This window comes from Acomys minous (assembly GCF_964271855.1).
Source record: "Acomys minous genome assembly, chromosome: 6".
Lineage (NCBI taxonomy): Eukaryota > Metazoa > Chordata > Mammalia > Rodentia > Muridae > Acomys > Acomys minous.
The window spans coordinates 39,603,352-39,622,838 of NC_140487.1; the positions used below are offsets into that span (position 1 = coordinate 39,603,352).

A 19,487-nucleotide genomic window follows, 5' to 3' on the forward strand; every position below is an offset into this window, starting at 1 on the left:
CCACGAATCCGAACCACAAATGTGAAGAATTTCTACTGACAAAGAGAATGGGGAAAACAGAATCTTAATACGTTGCTCCTGGTAATTTAAAATGCCACATCTCTCATGGAAACAGTTCAGACATTGCTCAGTAAGTTAAACGTGGGATTTCTGTATGTCCTGCTTGGAGCTATCTACCCAAAAGAACTGAAGACAGATATTAAAACAGCCTGCACACAAATGTTCACAGCAGTGCTACTCACAACATCCAAAAGGGGGAAACAACCTGATCATCCATCAATAGATGAGTGGGTAAACCAAATGTGGTATATCTATGCAACGGAATATTATTCAACCATGAAAAGCATGATGCCATGGTAAATGGTACAATGTACAATTTCCCAACAAAATGTGGAGAGAGAGGAGCCAGTCACATTAACTCCATAAACTCCAGAATAAGCAAAGCCACAGAGACAAAATGTAGATTGATCTCGCCAGGTCCTGGGGATGGGAAGGGAGGGGAACAGGGATGAGGTTCTGTTTGGAGTGACAGTCTGGATTCTAATGTTCTCTAGGGGTTGGTGTGCTGCTGGCTTGGTGCCCCGTGTGAGAAAGCCAGCACTTCTTTGCCTCCACGGCCACATGCACAGTACGTCCTCTCTGGATAATGCCTGGGCCTTCCTCAACAAGCTCAACAATCCCTATGTAAGTCACCACAGGCCTGAAGCAGCCACGGACAGGCTCCTCTGCAACAATTAACCAAAAGAAGCCTTTTCTCCTTAGATACCCACATCAGGTGCTTTGTCACAGAGACAGCTGACATGCTGATGAAATAGCCTCAGACCAGAGAGGTCACTGTATAATGTTGGGAATGCGCTTAATGTACTGTATGTTTCAAAACTGCACAGGCACAGTGTCATACAATATGTGCATTTAACCACAAAAATAAATCAAACCCACAAAGTCTGAGTGAAAATAACTACAGGCTCTTCTATACTTGTATTTCTTTTTTTTTTTTCCTGTGTTTGTTTTGAGACAAGGTTTCTCTGTGGCTGTCCTGATACTTGCTCTGTAGACCAGGCTGCTCTTGAACTCACGGAGATCTGTGTGCCTCTGCTTCCAGGGTGCTAGGATTAAAGGCATGCACTACCATGCCCAGCTAGTATCTGTATTCCTAATAGTGGTAAGTATGCTTGTGCTACTGCAGGGAAGCCCTCACATATTCTGATATGATCGCTTTGGCTACCTTATTTCAATGGTACATTTTTCTTTTTTTCTTTTTAGATCTGTTTATTATGTATACAGTGCTCTGCCTGCATGTCCGCCTACAGGCCAGAAGAGGGCATCAGATCACATTATAGATGGTTGTGAGCCACCATGTGGTTGCTAGGACTTGAATCAGGACTTCTGGAAGAGCAGTCAGTGCTCTTAACCTCCGAGACATCTCTCCAGCTCAGTGGTATATTTTTCACAGCTATATAGTATTCTGCTGTGTAGCTGGGCTGTCTTTACTCAGTTACTCCCCCATTCACAAGGATTAGATTGTCTGCAATTGGTCTGTGACAGGCCCTAGAAGCAATGGAACCCCAGTGGCAGGGAGCATTCCCAAGGCCACTGTCTCCTTCCTTCCTTCCTCCCTTCCTCCCTCCCTCCCTTCCTTCTTTCCTTCCTTTGTTTCTTTCTTTCCACTTGCCTCTGCCTCCCAAGCGCTGGGATTAAAGATGTGCGTCACCATGCCCAGCTCCCAGCATTTTATTTCTAAGTGCTGTTTGCCACTATCAGTAATGAAATGGTGGACACTTTTGTGCCACTCAACAGTAATGAGATGGTAAAAACATTACCTGGAGAAGGGGCCCACTCCAGAGCTGGCATGGGAAAATGTACTGTAAGCCAGAAAGCCAGGCAGTGATTATAACAATGTAGAGACCGTCAAAAGACCCAGGCCTACTTGAGGCTCAGACAATGTGAGCGTCAGAATATGGCAATGGAAAAATTTAACTCATTAACTAAAAAACAAATCCACGAGTCCAGACGCGCACACACACACACACACACACACACACACACACACACACACACTCATACATATGTACACATACATCTACAGGCACACATGTAAACACAAACACATATACATATGCATGCATGTGCATATACACATATACCCACATGTTTGTATATACATGGGCACACCATACAAATGTACACATGACACACACATCCATCCATGCATACATATTATATATCATGTTATATATATATATATGCACACATATATTCATATGCATATGCACACATACATGCATGCACATATACATATACAGTAATGGTGGTAGACCTTTTCCTGAAAAAGACTCCCCTTCCAAGCAGCTAATACAGAATTAAGTGACGAATTAGGACATGACTCTTTGGCGCCCATCACAGCCATAATTCAGGCAAGATTCATTGATTGCTGCTAAAAGTAGCAAGGGAAAGTTAGATAGGAAAGAGGCTGTTTACACACTATTCTTTTTTTTTTTAAATTTTTTTTCTCCTTTATTAATTTATTCTTGTTACATCTCAATGGTTATCCCATCCCTTGTATCCTCCCATTCTTCCCTCCCTCCCAATTTTTACACACTATTCTAAGTACCCCGCCCTAGAGCACTGCGGATCAGGAAGGGAAATGAACACTTTATTAAAGTGGAAAGCCTCCCTGTGCGGAGAGGCCCCGGCTCATCACCAGGGCTCCTATCTCCAGGAAGGTGCTGGAACAGTCACAGGCTCCTGCTGTGAGGCCTGGGCACAAGGAAGCAAGGCCTGTGGCTTGCCTGCCAACAGCTAACATGAGGAAGTGCTGGGCACACCCAGAGTGAGGGCAGCCACACAATAGCTGGCCCCTGGCCTGTACCCGCTGGGCAAATGCTGAGGTCATGGGAGATGAGAGACAGGCAGAAGAGCTGTGGGCAGCCGGGGCTTAGAAGACACAGGGTCGCAGACTAGGTCGTGTCTGGGCTACTTCCAAGAAAGATGTCATTAAGATACTTTGCTGAATGCAAACAAAGCCTGAAGTGCAGAAACCAACTTTGTTGACTTTAGTCTCCTGGACCTGAACGTCCCACTGTGGAGGGACCACCTTGTTTTCATAAAGCCCTCATGGGTTAGGGGCAGTGGTTCTCAACCACTAGGTCAAGACCCATTTGGAGGCTGTATATCAGATATCCTGTACATCAGATATTTGCCTTACAGCTCATAACAGTAGCAAGCTTATAGTTGGGGGTCACCACACATGAGGCTTTGCATTAGAGGCTCACAGCATGGGGGAGGGTGAGGACCACTGGGTTATAGATGTTGTGTCTGTAGTTTACTCTCAGTTGCTCTGAGTCTATACAGACAGGCACTCCAGGGCCAGACGGTGGGGTGAGGGGAGACGGACAGACAGACAATGCCGGAGCTAAGCAAACTTGGAGGGATGTCAGCTTTGGGAATTGGGGGAAGACCACAAGAGATCTCTTTGGACTGTTTAAAATGTTTTCATGTGTGTGAGGTGGGTGTGTGCACATGGGTGAGTTTGTGTGTGGGCTGCACCTGCATTCAGTTGCATGTATACCTGTGTGTGCATGTATGCAGAGGCCAGAAAGGGACTCAGGAGTCTTCCTCTACCACTCTCCACTCTATTATTATTATTATTATTATTATTATTATTATTATTATCATCATCATCATCATCATCATCATCATCATCATCATCATCAAGTTTGAAATTGTCAAAATGGGATGTTACTTCAAAAAAGGAACAGGAAGAGGCTAGGGACACAGCTCGTTAGAGCGTTCATCTATCTTCCATGAAGCCCCGGCCTCAACCCTTAGCACCACATACAGCGCCATCTAGAATCCAGCGCTGGGGAGATGGAGGTAAGAAGATCATTGGTCCAAGGCCATCCTCAGCCACGAAGTGAGTTGGAGGGCTATGGAAGAACCTTGCCTCAAAATGGGGAGGGCTTGAGCAACAGGGTGAGGACAGAGATGCCGTGCTTACTAGCAGCATCGTTTATTGTCCCCAGGGCAGCAGGAGTGTCTCTCAGGTAGGCCGCATAGTACTGGGAGACTCTTATGATTCATTTCTGCCACCCACAGCCTAGTTTGGGCTGGCTCCTTCCAGGGGACAGGTGCATAGTGGCCACCAGAGGGCGCCCTCCTAGACCTGCTCTAGGTGCCAGGCCACATAGCTGTGCCATGTGATGGCTGCACTTTTCAGGAAAGCAGGATGCCGCACATACTTTTCCTTTCTTTGTGGACAGGCCCGATGAGTCACATTTTTTTCAGAGGGCTGCAGAGCTGCCAGCTGCCGGTATCTGGAAAGCTCCAGCTGTAGCCAGTGAGCACAGGTCCCAGTAAGGTTGGCTGGCCAAGGCTGGGGGAGCTGTGGCCTCTAAGGATGGAGCGGTTCCTGGGGAACAGGCCAGCCCGGAGTAAATCTTGTTTTGTTGGACACTGAGCAAAACTCAAGCTAAGTCTGGATCCTGGCATCTTGAGGACACACTAAGACTGTTGGTCCCAGGCCCTGTAAACAGCGTGTGTGTATGTGTTTCCTGTTTACATGTCCCCCGTGTGTCAGCCTGCACACCTGCCCTTTTCCAGGTGGCACCTACAGCCTCCTCTCCTCACCCATGCAACCCCCACCTGTCTTTAAGGCCCCAGTCTGTCCTACTGCCCTTTCTTCCTGGGGCCACCCTGGCACTGGGCTATTGGAACAAAGAATTGAAGAGGATGCTTGGAGGATCTTTCTAGAAGCTAGGTGGAGCTCCATGTCATGAGGGCTGCAGGAGGAGAGGCCTGGCTCCCAGCTGGGTGTGGCAGGCCATGCCCTGTTCACGGCACCCTGGCTTCTTGGAAGAGCACCACATTCCTCCCAAAGATGTCTCCATCAGGGGAAGAGGCATGCTGGGGTCCCCTCCCTGTCACCCTTCCCCCCGCCCCCCACACACACTAGGAGCTTCCTTGTCACAAGTTCTTTCTCTGGCAATACTTCAGGAAGGTGAGAGATGACCATTCTGTATGCCCAGTGTGAGAACCAATGCCCAGGCACCACAGAGTCCTCTGAAAGCTAACTGCAAAAGACGTGTCATCAGAGACCCACAGTGATGCCCCTGCTGCACACCAAACACGTGACTACAGACAAAGAATGAAGCACGCTAGGTGGACATGAGACTCCTGTCAGCGAAGGCGCTAACACTCTCTGTTACCAATCTGCCTGCCACTACTGTACTAAAAGCGCTGGAAGTAACCTGGAAGATCTGTCACCAAGATCCAGGTTCTGTGACATGGCCCCATAGCCACTCAGTGTCCCCTACATACCATGCACATGTGCCCTCTCATCTGCTCCTTGCTCTTCTCTTTCCCAACGGCCACAGTCCCTGCAGAGATGCCTGGGCTCCTTTGCAGTGGGACCTTTAAAGGTCAGGCCTTGGGAAGTGTGTCTGGTACAGCCCCTGTGGCTTTTTCATTCCTCTTGGGCAGGCCACTGCTCAGGTTCCATCCTCCTTAAGTACGCTTTGACTGTTTTATATCGTCCCTCTTTTTAATCTCTCCCACCCGGGGAGGGAGGCCTTTGTTCCTAATCTCTAGGTCACCTCCCAAGGTCCTGTAGGTTTGTCAGCTTCCCTTCACCTCGCAGCCACATGACTAACCATCTAAGCCAGGCCTAAGCTCGTCTGTTTTCAGTACACAGAAGTTCCCATTTCCTGCAGGACCCTGTCTGACAGGGGGTGTGAAAGGTGTCCTTAGGAGAAGGTGCCAGAGGGTCAGCAAAGGGGTCTTCGGGGGGCGAGGGGGGGGGGGAACCAGCTAACTATGCTTCTAGACATCAGGGCTGGAGGACCGAACTTACTCCAGCTTAGACCCAGCCCTTCTGTCCCTGCTCTGGACTTGGGCACAATGGCCTGTTGATCCACACGGGCTGCCCCACTGCCCGGTGTTTGTTCTGCAGGGCAAGCTGGGGCAGGGCCCCTCAGCCTCGGGGAAGCCCCTGGCATGTAAATTGTAGACTTGGAGACTCCAAATTGAGGCCTAGAGAGCTGGAGTTCATTCTTCCCCACACAGCACAAAACCTGCAGCGTTTTATGGGAAAACAGACTTTTATTTGAAAAATAAACTCCCAGTTGCTGGGCTATAAAGGAAGGGCTGTCTGGGATCCAAGGTCTCAGCGGTGTGAAAGAGCCCCAAGTCTTACAAGTTAAATAAACTCTGCAAGCTCATTCAAATTTCAAAGGCCTTCATGGCACAGACTGGGATAAAGAGCCACACTCAGAACAAGGGGCTAATGCGTAGTCACCGGCTCAGGACGATAGGAACCCCAGTCTTCCTGGTGGAACTGGGACACTCTAACCATAAACAGAAAAAAATCTCCTTTGGAGGTTCGGAGTCCACATGACCTTGGTCAAGACTGAGCTAGTCTTGGAAATCTGAGCTTAAAAAGATACCTTCTCCATCTCTGGCCAGAATGCATGGCGTCAATCCCTCCGCCCTAGCCAGACTCGCCCCGCAGGCATTCCACACTCAGCTCAGCTTCTCTGACCATCTAGGGTGGTATTTTCCAGACTGCAATCACTCCCTCCATCCAGGTCATAAAATCAGCTCCGTGTATCTGATAAAGCATGCTAAAATAATAGAGACACAGAAGACAATCCAGGCGGAATCCTGTGTCGTGAGAAGGGCACTATGCACAAATGACAACATCAAATGGTGTGCGTGTCTGTGTGTGTCTGTGTGTGTGTGTATGTGTGTGTGTAAAGAGAGAGAGAGAGAGAGAGAGAGAGAGAGAGAGAGAGAGAGAGAGAGAGAGAGAGAAACACACAGGTGTGTGGCTGTGTTTTTGGAAGCCAACATCTCAGCTGTCCTTCAGGTACCGTCCACTTTGCTTTTTGAGACAGTCTCTGACTGAACCTGGATCTCACTAATTAGGTTAGGCTGGCTGGCCAGGGGGCCCTAGGAGTCCTCCTGTCTCGCCTTCCCAGCACTGGACTTGCCCCCTTACTCACCTAGCCTTTTTACATTGTTTCTAAGGCTTGAACTCAGGGTCTCATGCGCTCACCACTGGGCCACCTCCCGCCCACCCTCCCATGTGTCTCTTACTGCAGCCAGCAGTCAGGAGAAGTTTGTGTGCTGCAGGGAGGCTGGCGCCTTCATTTGCATGCGCAGGGCTCTGATTTTCTACTGTAACAGTTCGGCTGACATGCTGGGGCTGCTTGAGCCAAGCATAGTCAGGCAAAGATTTCTAGATGAATCAGGCCTGAAAAGATGTCTCCAGGGACGTGGGAGCCCATTGGGTTGATCGGGTCCGATCAGTGCTTCTCACATGGTCCTGGGTCCTCACTCCCATCTCTACCCTGACCGCTCTGAGCAGTAGCCGCTCAAACTCCTGCAAAGGGCAGGCCATCCCTCTGCAGCACCGATGGCTTCCTTAATCAGTCTTTAAAAGAGCCCTGGGCTCCTCCGCGACGCCCCACCTCTTCTGGCATCACCTGCAGCAAGCTGTCGTCATCCTCAGGTCTGGCCACACTGGCCTGCTCTCCGAGGACTCAAAGGACAGGAAGAAATGTACCGCATGCCCATGCCAGGCATCTCAGCTTCACGTTGTCTGAGCTCTCCCTGCCTCCATTCCCTCCCGGACCAAACGTCTTCCCATCAGAGAGGCTGCCGCTGACTTGACTTTCCTACATGTAGCAGCACCCTGCATCCCTCTTGATTTTTTTTCCACCCGACACAGCATGCTGATGATGGCTAGGGAACATAGGCCCCCAGGAGGGCAGGGAGAAGCGTGTTTGCTGTGGCCTTCCCAGTGCCTAGCACTTAGTAGGGCCTTGTGAGGCGTGAGCTGAATATCAGAAGGGTGCGTCTTCTTCGTAGCCTCCTCATTATACCGGGACAAGACACAGGGAAAGGAAGCAGGGCTGGTTTTTGCTTCTTTCCTCTGTACTGGAAGGACCACAGCGGCTCCTGCCAGGGCTCAGCACGTGAGGCTGTAGCACCCCCTGGTGGCCACAACACCACAGAGCCAGGAAAACCTAAGTGAAGACTCACAGGGCTTGAAGGCAGCGGGCCAGGCCCTGGACGATGGGACCCCAACCTTGGTCCCATACTACACCTCCCACACAGTGCGAGTGGGAGCAGAATTAAGAAGCAGTTCAGAAGACAAAGGTGTAAAGGAGACCAATACGAAGGGCATTTCTCCTCGAGCGTGGGAGGGACTCAGATGGTGTGGTGGCTGACCCAAGTGACTAAACGTAGCATAAGACATCTCACAGAGGCTCTCAGTGCATTTCAGAGGACGTGAAAACCTACTGAAGACGAGCTTTTTAGGACTGGGTAGACAACCAACTTGGTGAAGTGCTTGCTGTGCACATATGAGAACCTCAGTTTGATATACACAACATGCTTAAAAAAACCCTCATCTGTGGTGGCGTGCACTGCCATCTCAGCACAGGCGGGAGGAGACAGGTTAGCCCACTTATGAGCTCCAGGCCAATGGAGAGGCCCATCTCAAAAAAAAAGATGGTCAGCAACTGAAAAATGACACCTGAGGTTGACCTCTGGCCTCCACAAGTACGTACACACACAGACACACACAGAGAAACATACGTAGGTCACACACTCATGTCACTCACACACACACCACACCCCTCCACATACAGGCATAATGCATATATACGCAGACACACATATACACACACATCACACAGACACACATGTCACATAACACCACACACAGATATTCATGTATACATAGACACACACATATACACACGTCACAGAGATACATACACATGCACACACACATGTTAATGCTTATTTTGTTTTGTTTCAGTTTGGTTTGGTTTTTGGTTTTTCGAGACAGGGTTTCTCTGTGTAGCCTTGGCTGCCCTGGACTCTCTTTGTAGACCAGGTTGTCCTAGAATTCACAGCAAGCCGCCTGTCTCTGCCTCCTGGGAGCTGGGATTACAGGCATGCACCACGGTGCCTAGCACATGTGAAGTTTTAAAAAGATAAAGTTAGGTGGGATGGGAGGTACAGAAGCTAGAAGTGACTTATGACAAGACTTTGGCCTAATGTCTTCCCCGCCAGAAGTCAGCTTGAGGAGTTTGCCTGGCTAGTCCGTCCACTAAGGGAGACTTTGCCCAGCTGGCAACTGATGCGCTTCCTAAGGTGTTCATGGACTGTCTTTAGCATGTCCCAAGCCTCCTGACCTCTGACTGGCTGCTTCTCGGGCCCCAGGCAGTGTCCTTGTCAGAGAGAGTCAGCCCCCACCTCATGACCTGTCTGTCACACTGCTTTGTTTTCCTCTGATGGGGACTTAAAGTTTGTGCTCCTATGCTTCAGTCCACCTGGGGCAAGAGAGGAGACTGCATCCTAATGCTTCATGGTGTGAATACAGAAACACATAACGTCAAGGGGTCTAAGCAGTCAGGAAGCTTTTTATAAAAATAATGGCATCAGCAGGCAGGCTAGCTTTGTGACAGAGACCAGGAGGATCACGCCCACTTTCTGCTCAGCCTACGTTCTATGTTGGTCTCTGTCCCTCACTCTGGAAACCATGTCTACCACTGAGTGGTGGGACCAGGATGCCCTCAAGCCTTCGCTGGGAGGAGGCATCATCTACTCCTTGAACGGCAGCCAGCTTCTGCCTTCACTGTGAAGCAGGTTCTTGGCGCGTGGAAGAGACACTGCAACTGGATAAGGCCAGCTCTGCCCAGTGCCACCTTGGTGCCTTAATAAAGCCAAGAAAAGAGGTAGAGAGAGTACAACTGTCCACCAGAGTCTGTCACCACCTGTGCTAAGGGACACCCCGCACACACTGGTAGAAGTGATGGACTTTGGGTAAGAAACAGCCTAGGATGTGTGTTGAGAAGGCAAGAGGAGTGTTTTTCTGCGGCCAGTGGCCCAGCGGCTGTGGTGTGTCATGCAAGAAGCAGGCTTAGCGGCTTGACAGTAGCGATGTGTCTGCACTACAGTGCGGCACACTCAGGAAAGGCTGCGCACAGGGAAGGCCATGTGCAGCCCTTCAGGGCCCCATAAAGGAGACACTACCAAGGACACAGAGTTACTTAAATCAGGTCAGCAGTTTGAAGGCCAGGACAAGCAGTTCACTGATTCCCAAGAGCAAATTCCATGGGCTGTGGGAGAGAGGCCGACTTTGCTGGGCACATGCTTATCTGGGGCCAATTAGTTTACACGCACCAACAGCCACCACCAAGCTTTGTTCGATGGGTTAATCTTTTGTCAACTTGACTGGGCTTAGCAATACGTAGGAGATAAAGTGGCACACCCTGGGTATCTGTGAACTGGTTTCCAGAGAGGATTAACTGGGGACGGGGGTGGGGGGGGGGTGGGGGGGGGTGGGGTGGGGGGTGGGGTGGGGTGGGGTGGGGTGGGAGTGGCAGTGGGAGGTACTGTCCCATGTGATAAGTCTCTGGCAAAAGTAATGGATGTACTTTGTGACCGGAAGCAAGTCGGTTGCCTTTTGTGCCGCGTGCCAACAGCCACCTTGCGGGGCTAATGAGGCTTAGAATGAGCTGCGAGCCTGCTGGGAGCCTGGGCTACTGGGAGATGCGAGAACATGGTTGCAGTGTTAAGGCCTGTCCCCTGTGCGTACAAAACAGGCAATTCTCTAAACAGCCCTGTGGCTGGCTGACTCCCGGAAGACTAGTGGCCTAGTTAGGCCTGTGAGGTCAAACAAGATATATCCCCCAAATTAACAGTATATAAACCAACAAAACATTCATACTTACAAACCAATGAAAAGTGTCTTCTTACTCAGTTGCTACCTGTTTGCCTCTTTTGTGCCCTGTGGGAAGCAAGCTCCACGACTCAGTGCTCAGTATCCAACCCCACCTGCTCTCTCATACCCCTGTCTCTCCCTGGCCCGCCTCCTGCCTGACAGGCGCTCCAGGCTCCAGGCCTCCACTCCAAGCTTCTTCTTTCCCTGTCTGTGAAGAGGGGGCCCACTCTTGAGCCTGAGGGCAGCGTTCCTCCTCCTCCTCAGCCTTCACAGAAAGTGAGGGAAACCCACACTGACTAATTCATGGGGTCCAGGGGCCTGGCAAGTACAGCCCTTTACTGCGCATAGTCACCACTTACAGACCCAGAGTGGCCTAGAGGAAGAACTGAAAACTGAGAGGCCTACAACAATGGAAACTCGTTCCCAGAGGCTAGAGGTCCTGGCATCCAAGAGTGGCCAGGGCATGCTTTCAGGGGATCCCACAGAGCAGCGCTCCCTTGTCCTCAGACCGCCATTGCGGCCATCACTGTGTTCACAGGCTCACAGCGGTGTCGTCCAAGTCCTGCCCCTGCACCTCAGGGCCTATCAGCCACACTGGACCAGGGGCCACCTTAGTGATGTCATCAGAACTGATGACATCGCAGTAATCCTATTTCCAAATAAGGCTGCATTCTGAGGCGCTGAGGGTTGGGATGCCAATAGATTACTTAGTGTTGGGAGCGGCACAAGTCAACTCTTAACAGTTGTTGTAATGATTAAATCAAATTGTATATCCAAACCCTTCCTCCTGGTAGGGCCTGAAGTGAACTTGGTTTGCCTAGGTCCCCACTGGCATTAGCCTTCTGACTTGATTTTTTGTCCTTTCCCTTGCAGTCCTGCACTATGTGGCTGCACGAGGTGATTCCTAATGGTGGTGGGGGACTCCGCTCACAGGACGGTACAGTCCTGCCAGGAGCCATTAAGCAGAAATTTCAGACCCACTTTCATCTCCTTTTTTGGCAGTACTGTGTTAAGTAGGAACACAACAGACCACCAAGAAAAGCAAGTGGCCCACACCAGCAGGTGATGCTGCTACTTAAGCTGGCCAGTAAGAGGGGAGGGCAGCGGGGGTAGAGGTTCGGCATCTGCCCTGCCAGCTTCACTTACAGTAATGGAAAGCACTTAGAAATTCTGCTGCTTCCTAGCAGTGGTGCATGGAGGTATGGGCGGGCTAGAGGAAGAAATGTCCGGAAGAAAGGACTTTCAGGGACAACAATGGTGGCTGGGAGCTCAGGACAGTGAAGGGCTGGGCATTGAGGCCAAAGCAAAAGTCACTCAGCAATCTGCACACGGGCACACGAGACACCTCTGTCTTACTTAAAAGGGACCGAAGGAGCTGGGGAAAATAGCCCAGTCAGCTTCCCACGCAGGCATGAGGACCTGAGCTCAAAGAAAGAAAAAAAGGCGGGCACAGTGGCTGGAATTCCAGCCGGGGAGACAGACAGGGGGATCCCTGAGACGCTTGCTGGCCAGCCAGCCTGGCCAAACTGGTCAGTTCCAGGATCAGTGAGAGACCCAGCCCCTCAGACACACCATACACCACACACACACACACACACACACACACACACACACACACACACACACACACACACACACACTGGGAGAGTGACTGAAGAAGATACTGGCCCACACACGCATACCCACTCACACACCCTCATGCACATGCATGCACACATGCAGTGTGTGGTCTGTGGGCCACACTGGAAAGGCAGCCTCAGGCAACCTGCTGCTTCCTGGCGCAATAATGGCCCCGACAGGGTGTCAAAGGATTCCAAGCTTCCAGTCAGCTGAGGCCGGCTTCTACCTAGAAAGCACCCTCCTGTTTGTTTGTCAGACCTGGCTAGAGAGCCTGCATTTCTCCAAACTGACACAAGAGCTCTGTGTGAAGGGCAGGGCACGTGGAAAAGGAAGCTCATGACCCGGAAGAGGAGGGTCCGAGGCTGAACACTTGGAGACCACCTGGCTGGGCTGATGGTGGATGGGGCTGATCCCTGACCTGTGCTCACCCCGGCTGCCACACAGAGTGGACCCCTGGGCCCTCCCAGACTCTTGTGCTGGGTTTACTTTCAGGAGAAGGATGGGTTCCTGGAGAAGACCCTCAGGTAAGGTGCGGTTCTGCTCTGTTAGCTGAGCCCCTCAGCCTTGCAGAAGAGTGGGAAGACCCTTCCCCAGGAGTCTTGAGATGACACTGTGGAAGGCCTGAGCCACTGACTTTCTCTTTCAGTCAGGACACAAAAAATTCAAAAACATTGTGTTTGTGGACCTGGTTGTCTGTTGTCTTTCATTTAAGAAGTGTGTGTGTGTGTGTGTGTGTGTGTGTGTGTGTGTGTGTGTGTGTGTGTATGTGCCTGTTAGAGAGCCTGTGCCCTGAGAACCTTGACTCCTCCCTGCCAGGTTCCTCCCACCAACCCTGGGCTTTTGGCTTGTGTTTCTCACCCAATTCTAGCCCAGCCCCACTGAAAGCCCCGCCTCCACCCAAACTTGGAGTTCTTTCTACTCCATTCAGAGCCCCTGTCTCTGAGGCCATCAAAGCCCCACGGAGGGGCTGTCCTCCTCAGTGGCCTCTTAGATAGGCTATGCTGAGGCTGGGGAACCAGCTTTCCCAGACATGGGAACACATGCCTGTAACCTGAGCACCCAGGAGGTTGACGCACCCTGAGCTGCTATGACATAGTGAGACCCTGTTCAAAAGCCAAAACAGACCCGAAAACAAGTAACAGCAACAAAAAGGAAAAACAAAGAAAAGACCAGCCCGGGTAGGAGGAGTGAAGACAGACCTGAGCTATGCAAAGGAGACAAAACAAAGGTCAAAGAAGGTCGGAAACCCCAGGCATGGCTGGTGCTGTGGCTGTGGCTGGCACACAGGTGGATAGATTGGGTACCGGAGTTTGTGTCCTTCTCAGAACCTCAGATGTGGTCTTGTTTGGAGATAAAGTCACTGCAGATGTAATTATGTGGGGGTGGGATTATGTTAGAGTACAGCAGGCCCCTCATCTCACATGACTGGTGTGGTGGAAAGCACTTTAAGGACTGGGCTATTTTCCTCAGCTCTGGCCACAGCCGCGGCCACAGGGAGAGGGACCACATGGAGTGTGTGAGCTACAGCTGTGGTGTCCTGACACAATACAGGGCACAGACAGTATAAAGGTGGGCTCACGGCTCCACAGGTTTCAGTCAGTTGTGGTGGGGAAGGCCCATGGTGAGGTTCATGGAGCAGCAGCAGGCAGCAGAGGCTCCTCATATGAGCCCAGAAGAGCGTTGAGTACCAGGCGTGGGCTATCACCATAAAAGGCCTGGCCTTAGAGACCTACTTCTCCCAACTGAACCCGAAGGTCCTACGGCCTCCCCAAGTGGCACCTTCAGCAGGGAAGCAAACGCTCAGATCATGAACCTGTATGGACATTTCAGATCAAACCATTACAGAGATTTGAGTTGCAGGGCCTCAGAAGCTGACCGCAGGCCTGGGACAGATCATCCCCATACAGAGATGGAGTAAACAGGCCTCTGCCAGCACTTTGATGCCAGCCTTAGGTAGCGAGGACCCTCTCCTGCTCCTGAAGCCTGTGTCCGCCCCCATCTGTGCATCGCCTAGCCTTAGCCAGCCATCCCCGAGCGACTGGGACAGCCTCACTTTGCTACTCAGATAGAGCATAAAGGGATCAAGGACACAAGCTAAGGACACAATTTGAATTCCTGGGTGGAATAAAACAAGCAAACAAGCAAACCATCCATACATTCTTGCTGTCACGTCCCCCGGGAGCCTGCAGAATCCCTTCTCTGAGTCCCTGGCTGAACTGAAGTCTTGCTAAGATGCAGATACCGCAAATCTCCCACTAATTTCTTTTCCGTGTTTAAAAAGCTAGAAGGGAAGCTAGGGCGATGGCCCCTGCCTATAGTCACAGCACGAGGAGGGCAGAGGAAGGAGGATTGTGGATTCGAGGCTACCCTGGGCTACACAGCTATTTGGAGGCCAACCTGGGCAGCATAGGAAGACTTTGTGTCAAAAACAGAACAAAACCGCAGCAGGGGGACAGCATAAGAACAGAGACTCAAACCAGCTTCAGAAATAAGGCACGGCACACCCCCAAGGTTCTTTTGTACAAATGTGGGTCAAAGACAACTAGTAGGCAGTGCAGACAGGAAAACTGGGCCGCTATATGATTACTGTCCACTCTGGACAAAAGTGGGACAGCTATTCTTGGTAAAGAGACCAGACAGGAACGCCCTCTCAGGACTCTGGGTAACGAGCGATGCCCTCCTGACATCCCTGCAATGGACACAGTGGAGGACAGGCCCTGAGGGCCATGGAGTGAGTTCTGAGGCAGTGAGGGGCAATATGTTGTCTGGGTACTTTAATCCAGGAGTAGGTGTTCAAGCCTAGGGAAAGTGGATCCGCTGTCTACCCTTCAGGCCAGCCTCACGCCAGGCCAACTGAACCTGCAGCTGGAGGGGCCGGGCAATGTGCTGCTGTGAGCTCCGGCTCCAGGCCTGCAACTGGTACCTGGTGGGTGTGAGGAAAGGCCCGGAGCTGGCATGGTGGTTCAAGGGCAACAACAGGAGCGACTGCCCTGGAGAAGGGCTTGATCTGTGAAGTCTCCCCTCATCCCAGGAGCTTCCCCCAAGAGGCCAAGTGCCTCTCACGCAACCTGATCAATTTTTATCTTTGTGAAGCTCAAGGATACTCCATAACTCTTCCTTCCTAGGCCCAATCCATGGCTGCCTAGGAAGATGGGGAAAAGGAATCTTCATAAGCTCTCCTGGCCTTCTAGAAGATTAAGATGGCAGAGGCAGCATGAACTCTGCCCGGGGAGCTAGAAAAGGGCTGTGTGATCAGTGTCTGTGATCCCATCCAAGGGAAGGGAGCTGCAGTGCTCAGCTTTGGACACACACTGTAGAGGTCATGTGGCCCCGCCTCATGCTGCTGTCAGATGTCAGCTTTGCTGACTCAGCTCAGTCCAGGCAGCAGACCCTGAGCTAAGGAGGCAGCAGCATTTGGTTTCTGGAAGGTAAAGGAGCCAAGCAGCACAGATGTCCCTGGAGTGTGGACTTCACCCATAGCAAGGCTTCTCAGAGTCAGCCTCTTTCCCTGTGCCGCAGGGCCTAGATAGCTCGGGAGTGGTTGCCTGAGGGTGAGGTTCTGCACCCCTCAGTCTGCAACCCGAACTTCCCATCTGTGAAGTTTGATGGTGGCCCACTCTGCCATTCTGTGCATCTGCCTTGCCGGGGACCCTAAGGAAGGCTGTGAGGAGGGCTCCAGGGAGCGGAGACCCTCACGGCAGTATTTGGCATGGGGTAAGACCCGGTTCTTCATAACAGCAACCTTCCGGTCAGGTAAGTTGGCCCAGGTTGGATCATGCACTCCTGTGCTCATTGCAACAGCTCCTGCACCAACTGTGTACACTCCTGCCCTGAGTGCACACCCTCATGCTCCAACTGTGTACACTCCTACACTAAGTGCACACTCTCATGTACCAACTATGTACACTCCTGCCCTGAGTGCACACTCTCATGCACCAAGTTCACACAGTCCTTCCCTGAGTGCACATCCCTTATGCACCAAGTTCGTATAGCCCTGCCCTGAGTGCACACACATCACGTGCATGACTTGTGCTGACTCCCCCTGGGTCTCCCAGGTCTGCCCTAACCCACCACACAGTCAGGAAGCCTCTCATGTGGCTCTTTCACCTGTCCTTCTCCTAGCCCCGCCACAACAAACATCCTGATGCTGGCCTTGACCCTGAGCACTAGCTTTAGCTATCCTGACCTCTCTCCCCTGCTCCCCGACAACACCTAGCACTGAGCTCATTTTAAGACACCCATTTATCTTTTAAGCCAGGCCTAGTGAGACAGACCTGTACTCGCAGCTACGCAGCAGGCTGAGGCAGGAGGACTGCAGGCTGAAAGACTGTCTGGGCTACACAGTGGGTTCAAGGCCAGCTTTGAGGGCCTGTGTCAAAATGAAAATGTAAAACAGGGTACAGGGATGCAGCTCAGCGGGAGACACTTGCTGAAATGCACATGCATGGACATCGGCTCTGGGACGGCATTTCAGGACACTGTGTCTCAGCCTCCCAGCTCTATCGCTGAAGTCCAATTGTAAGCGACCCAGGCACGAGGCCACTCAGCTGAGGTCTGGTCTGCTGGTCCTCCATTTTGAGGGGCCGCACAGCAAAGCACAGCTGGCCCTCTTCATCTGTACATGCAACCAACCTCAGGCCAAAGCTCTCTTTTTTAATTGCCTCTATAGAGATTATGTGCAGGCTCTGTGCGTGCGTGTGCGTGTGTGCGCGTGTGTGTGTGTGTGTGTGTGTGCGCGCGCGTGTGTGCGTGCGTGTGTGTCTGTGGGATGGTGCCAGTGAGGCTGGAGGGCAGCTCTGTGGAGTAGGTTCCCTCTTCCCACCTTAATGTGGGTTCTGGGAATGGAGCTCGGCAAGTGCTGTCTTCTGCTGCTGAGCCACAGCCCCAGCTCTTTCCCTAGACTACAGCATAATGTATTTACAGATGTAAATCATTCACATAGCATGCGCATTATGCTAGGTTTTATGAATAATCCAGAGATGATTTTAAGGATGTGGAAGGCTTAGGAGTTAAGAGCACTGGCTATCCTTCCAGAGGACCCAGGTTCAATTCCCAGCACCCACATGGCAGTTGGCAGCTGTAACTCCAGTCCTAGGAGGACCTTCTGGCTTCCTCAGGCAAAACATCTATACAAAGAAAGATTACAAATGGTTTTAAAAAGTGTATGAAAGGATTATATAGGCTTATGCAAATGCTGCATTATTTTTCTATAAGGGACTTGGACAACCTCAGGCTTTGGTCTCCACAGTGGATCCTGGAACCAGTACTTTGTCAAATAGTGAGGGACAACTGTGTCTGGGAGTCTCGGGGTGTGGTCCAGCAGTTGGAGGACACTCTCTAGAACATTTCAACAGCAGTGCTGGAACATTCTGCTCCTGACAGGACTTTGATGATGCACAGCTGCTTTCCTCAAGGAGCTCTGTCCTACCAGCAACGCCTCAGTCACAGCACGGTATTATAGTTACAGGCTCATGGGGAGCAGAAGAGCTAGCATCCTTGGGAAATGGCTTTTGGGCCACTAGGCACACTATCCCACAGACCACTTGTAAACACGACACAGTAAAGAAATAATACCTCACAACGCAGGAAGGCTGAAGCGTGTCCACAGCTGGCCTTGCAAGGTAAGAAATGAAAATGCTGCCCTTACAGTCGCAAGCTCCTTTCCACCTTCCATGTAAACATTCTCAAAACAAAAACAAAAACAGAAACACCAACAAAACAAAACCCGGGGGAAAGATATAGGCAGGGAGGGAGCAAGCTCCCTGGGGTAATCTGAATACGAAATGGCCCCTTCAAGCTCCTGTTTGAACACGTGACCCCCAGCTGTGGGGCTTTCTGGGCAAGCTGTAGACTCTTTAAGAGCTGAAGCCTCCCTGGGGAAGTTAGTCACTGGAGGTACTTGGGGGTGGGGAGCCTTTTTTTTTTTTTTTTTTAAAGCCTGGCCCTACTCGCTGTTTAGTGTCTGCTTCCTGAGTGCACATGCAATGTGATCAGGCAGCCCCTGCTCCTGCTAGCGTGTCTTCCTCATCATGATGGTGTGTCTCTACAGAGCTGACAGCCAAATAAGCCCTTTCTCCCTGGAGTTGCTTTTGCCAGCATTGGGAAAGAAACTGAGACATACCCTACTTTACACTCGGCCTGTCTTACTATGATCTTCAGACGACAAAAAACTTGAGTCAAGAGGGTGGTCTTCCTCCAACACACATGTTCCCTTCATGTTTCTCCAGCTGATCTATCCTGCCCTGTGTTCCAGGTGCCCAGAGCCCCAGAGAGAAAAACTCGGATCCTCCCAGTCCCCACATCCCAGACCCTAGGGACAGAGCCACAATAGGCAGCCTACTGGCCTTGGGTACAGGCCTGCCCTGGAAGTAATCAGACTGTGAACCTCAGGGTTCCTAGTTCACACCACTGAGTTCACACCACAGGCAGGCACAGCGCACCGGAGGGCTAGCACAGGTGGTAGGCAGCGGGTGGAGCTGGATGTCACTGCGCATGAGGGTATGGCTCAGCACAAGCCATCGGCAGCTCTGTGGCTCTGGTGCCCCTTGGCTGAGTGGCCTTGGGTATGTCCCTCGCAGCCCAGCACCCACCTGGAACCATAGCGTCAATGTCTTACTTTTTCTGGACCGCGAGAAGAACCTGATGCCCCCAGGAGAGGTAGATGGGTTGGAGTTGGGTGAAGACTCTTTGGACGAGGAGCGGAAGATCCCACTGAAGCTCACGCGGCGCGGCGAGCGTGGAGGGGACTCCTGGTAGGAGAACGGGAACACAGTTTTGGGAGAGCCAGGGCTTGTCTTGGGCCTCACAGGAGCAGACACAGGGCTGGAGGGTCGGGGCTGGGGGCCCCTGGAGAAGAGTCCTCGGGAGGGGCTGCCTGAGCTAAAGGGACTGTCCACCTGCAGAAAGACAGACGACATGGTGAGGCCGCAGTGCTGCATGCACACTCAACTGTCTACAGTAGACCTGCCACTCTCACGGTCACCAAGCAGGCAGAGAAGCAACCCTGAGCTCTTCCACAGAGGTGACAGTGGAAAGGTCTGGATGTCAGCCATGGATGACCAGCACTGTCCTGGAGTCCCGGCCACCCCAGCAGAGTCCTGGCTGGGGTTGGGATGGGACAGGACACATGAAG

The 19,487-nt window shown here is 51.6% G+C and overlaps 1 protein-coding gene across 9 annotated transcripts in view; it reads right to left on the reverse strand.

Moving 5' to 3' along the window:
* PRKAG2 (protein kinase AMP-activated non-catalytic subunit gamma 2) overlaps positions 1-19,487 on the reverse strand; it is a 355,936-nt gene that overhangs the window by 155,280 nt on the left and 181,169 nt on the right. For 5 of the 9 annotated variants that reach the window (XM_084787778.1, XM_084787776.1, XM_084787774.1 and 2 more), the window contains one exon: positions 18,972-19,251. In XM_084787778.1, the coding sequence (XP_084643904.1) occupies positions 18,972-19,251 (280 nt within the window). The other 4 variants (XM_084787781.1, XM_084787780.1, XM_084787782.1 and 1 more) reach the window with 2 other exon arrangements.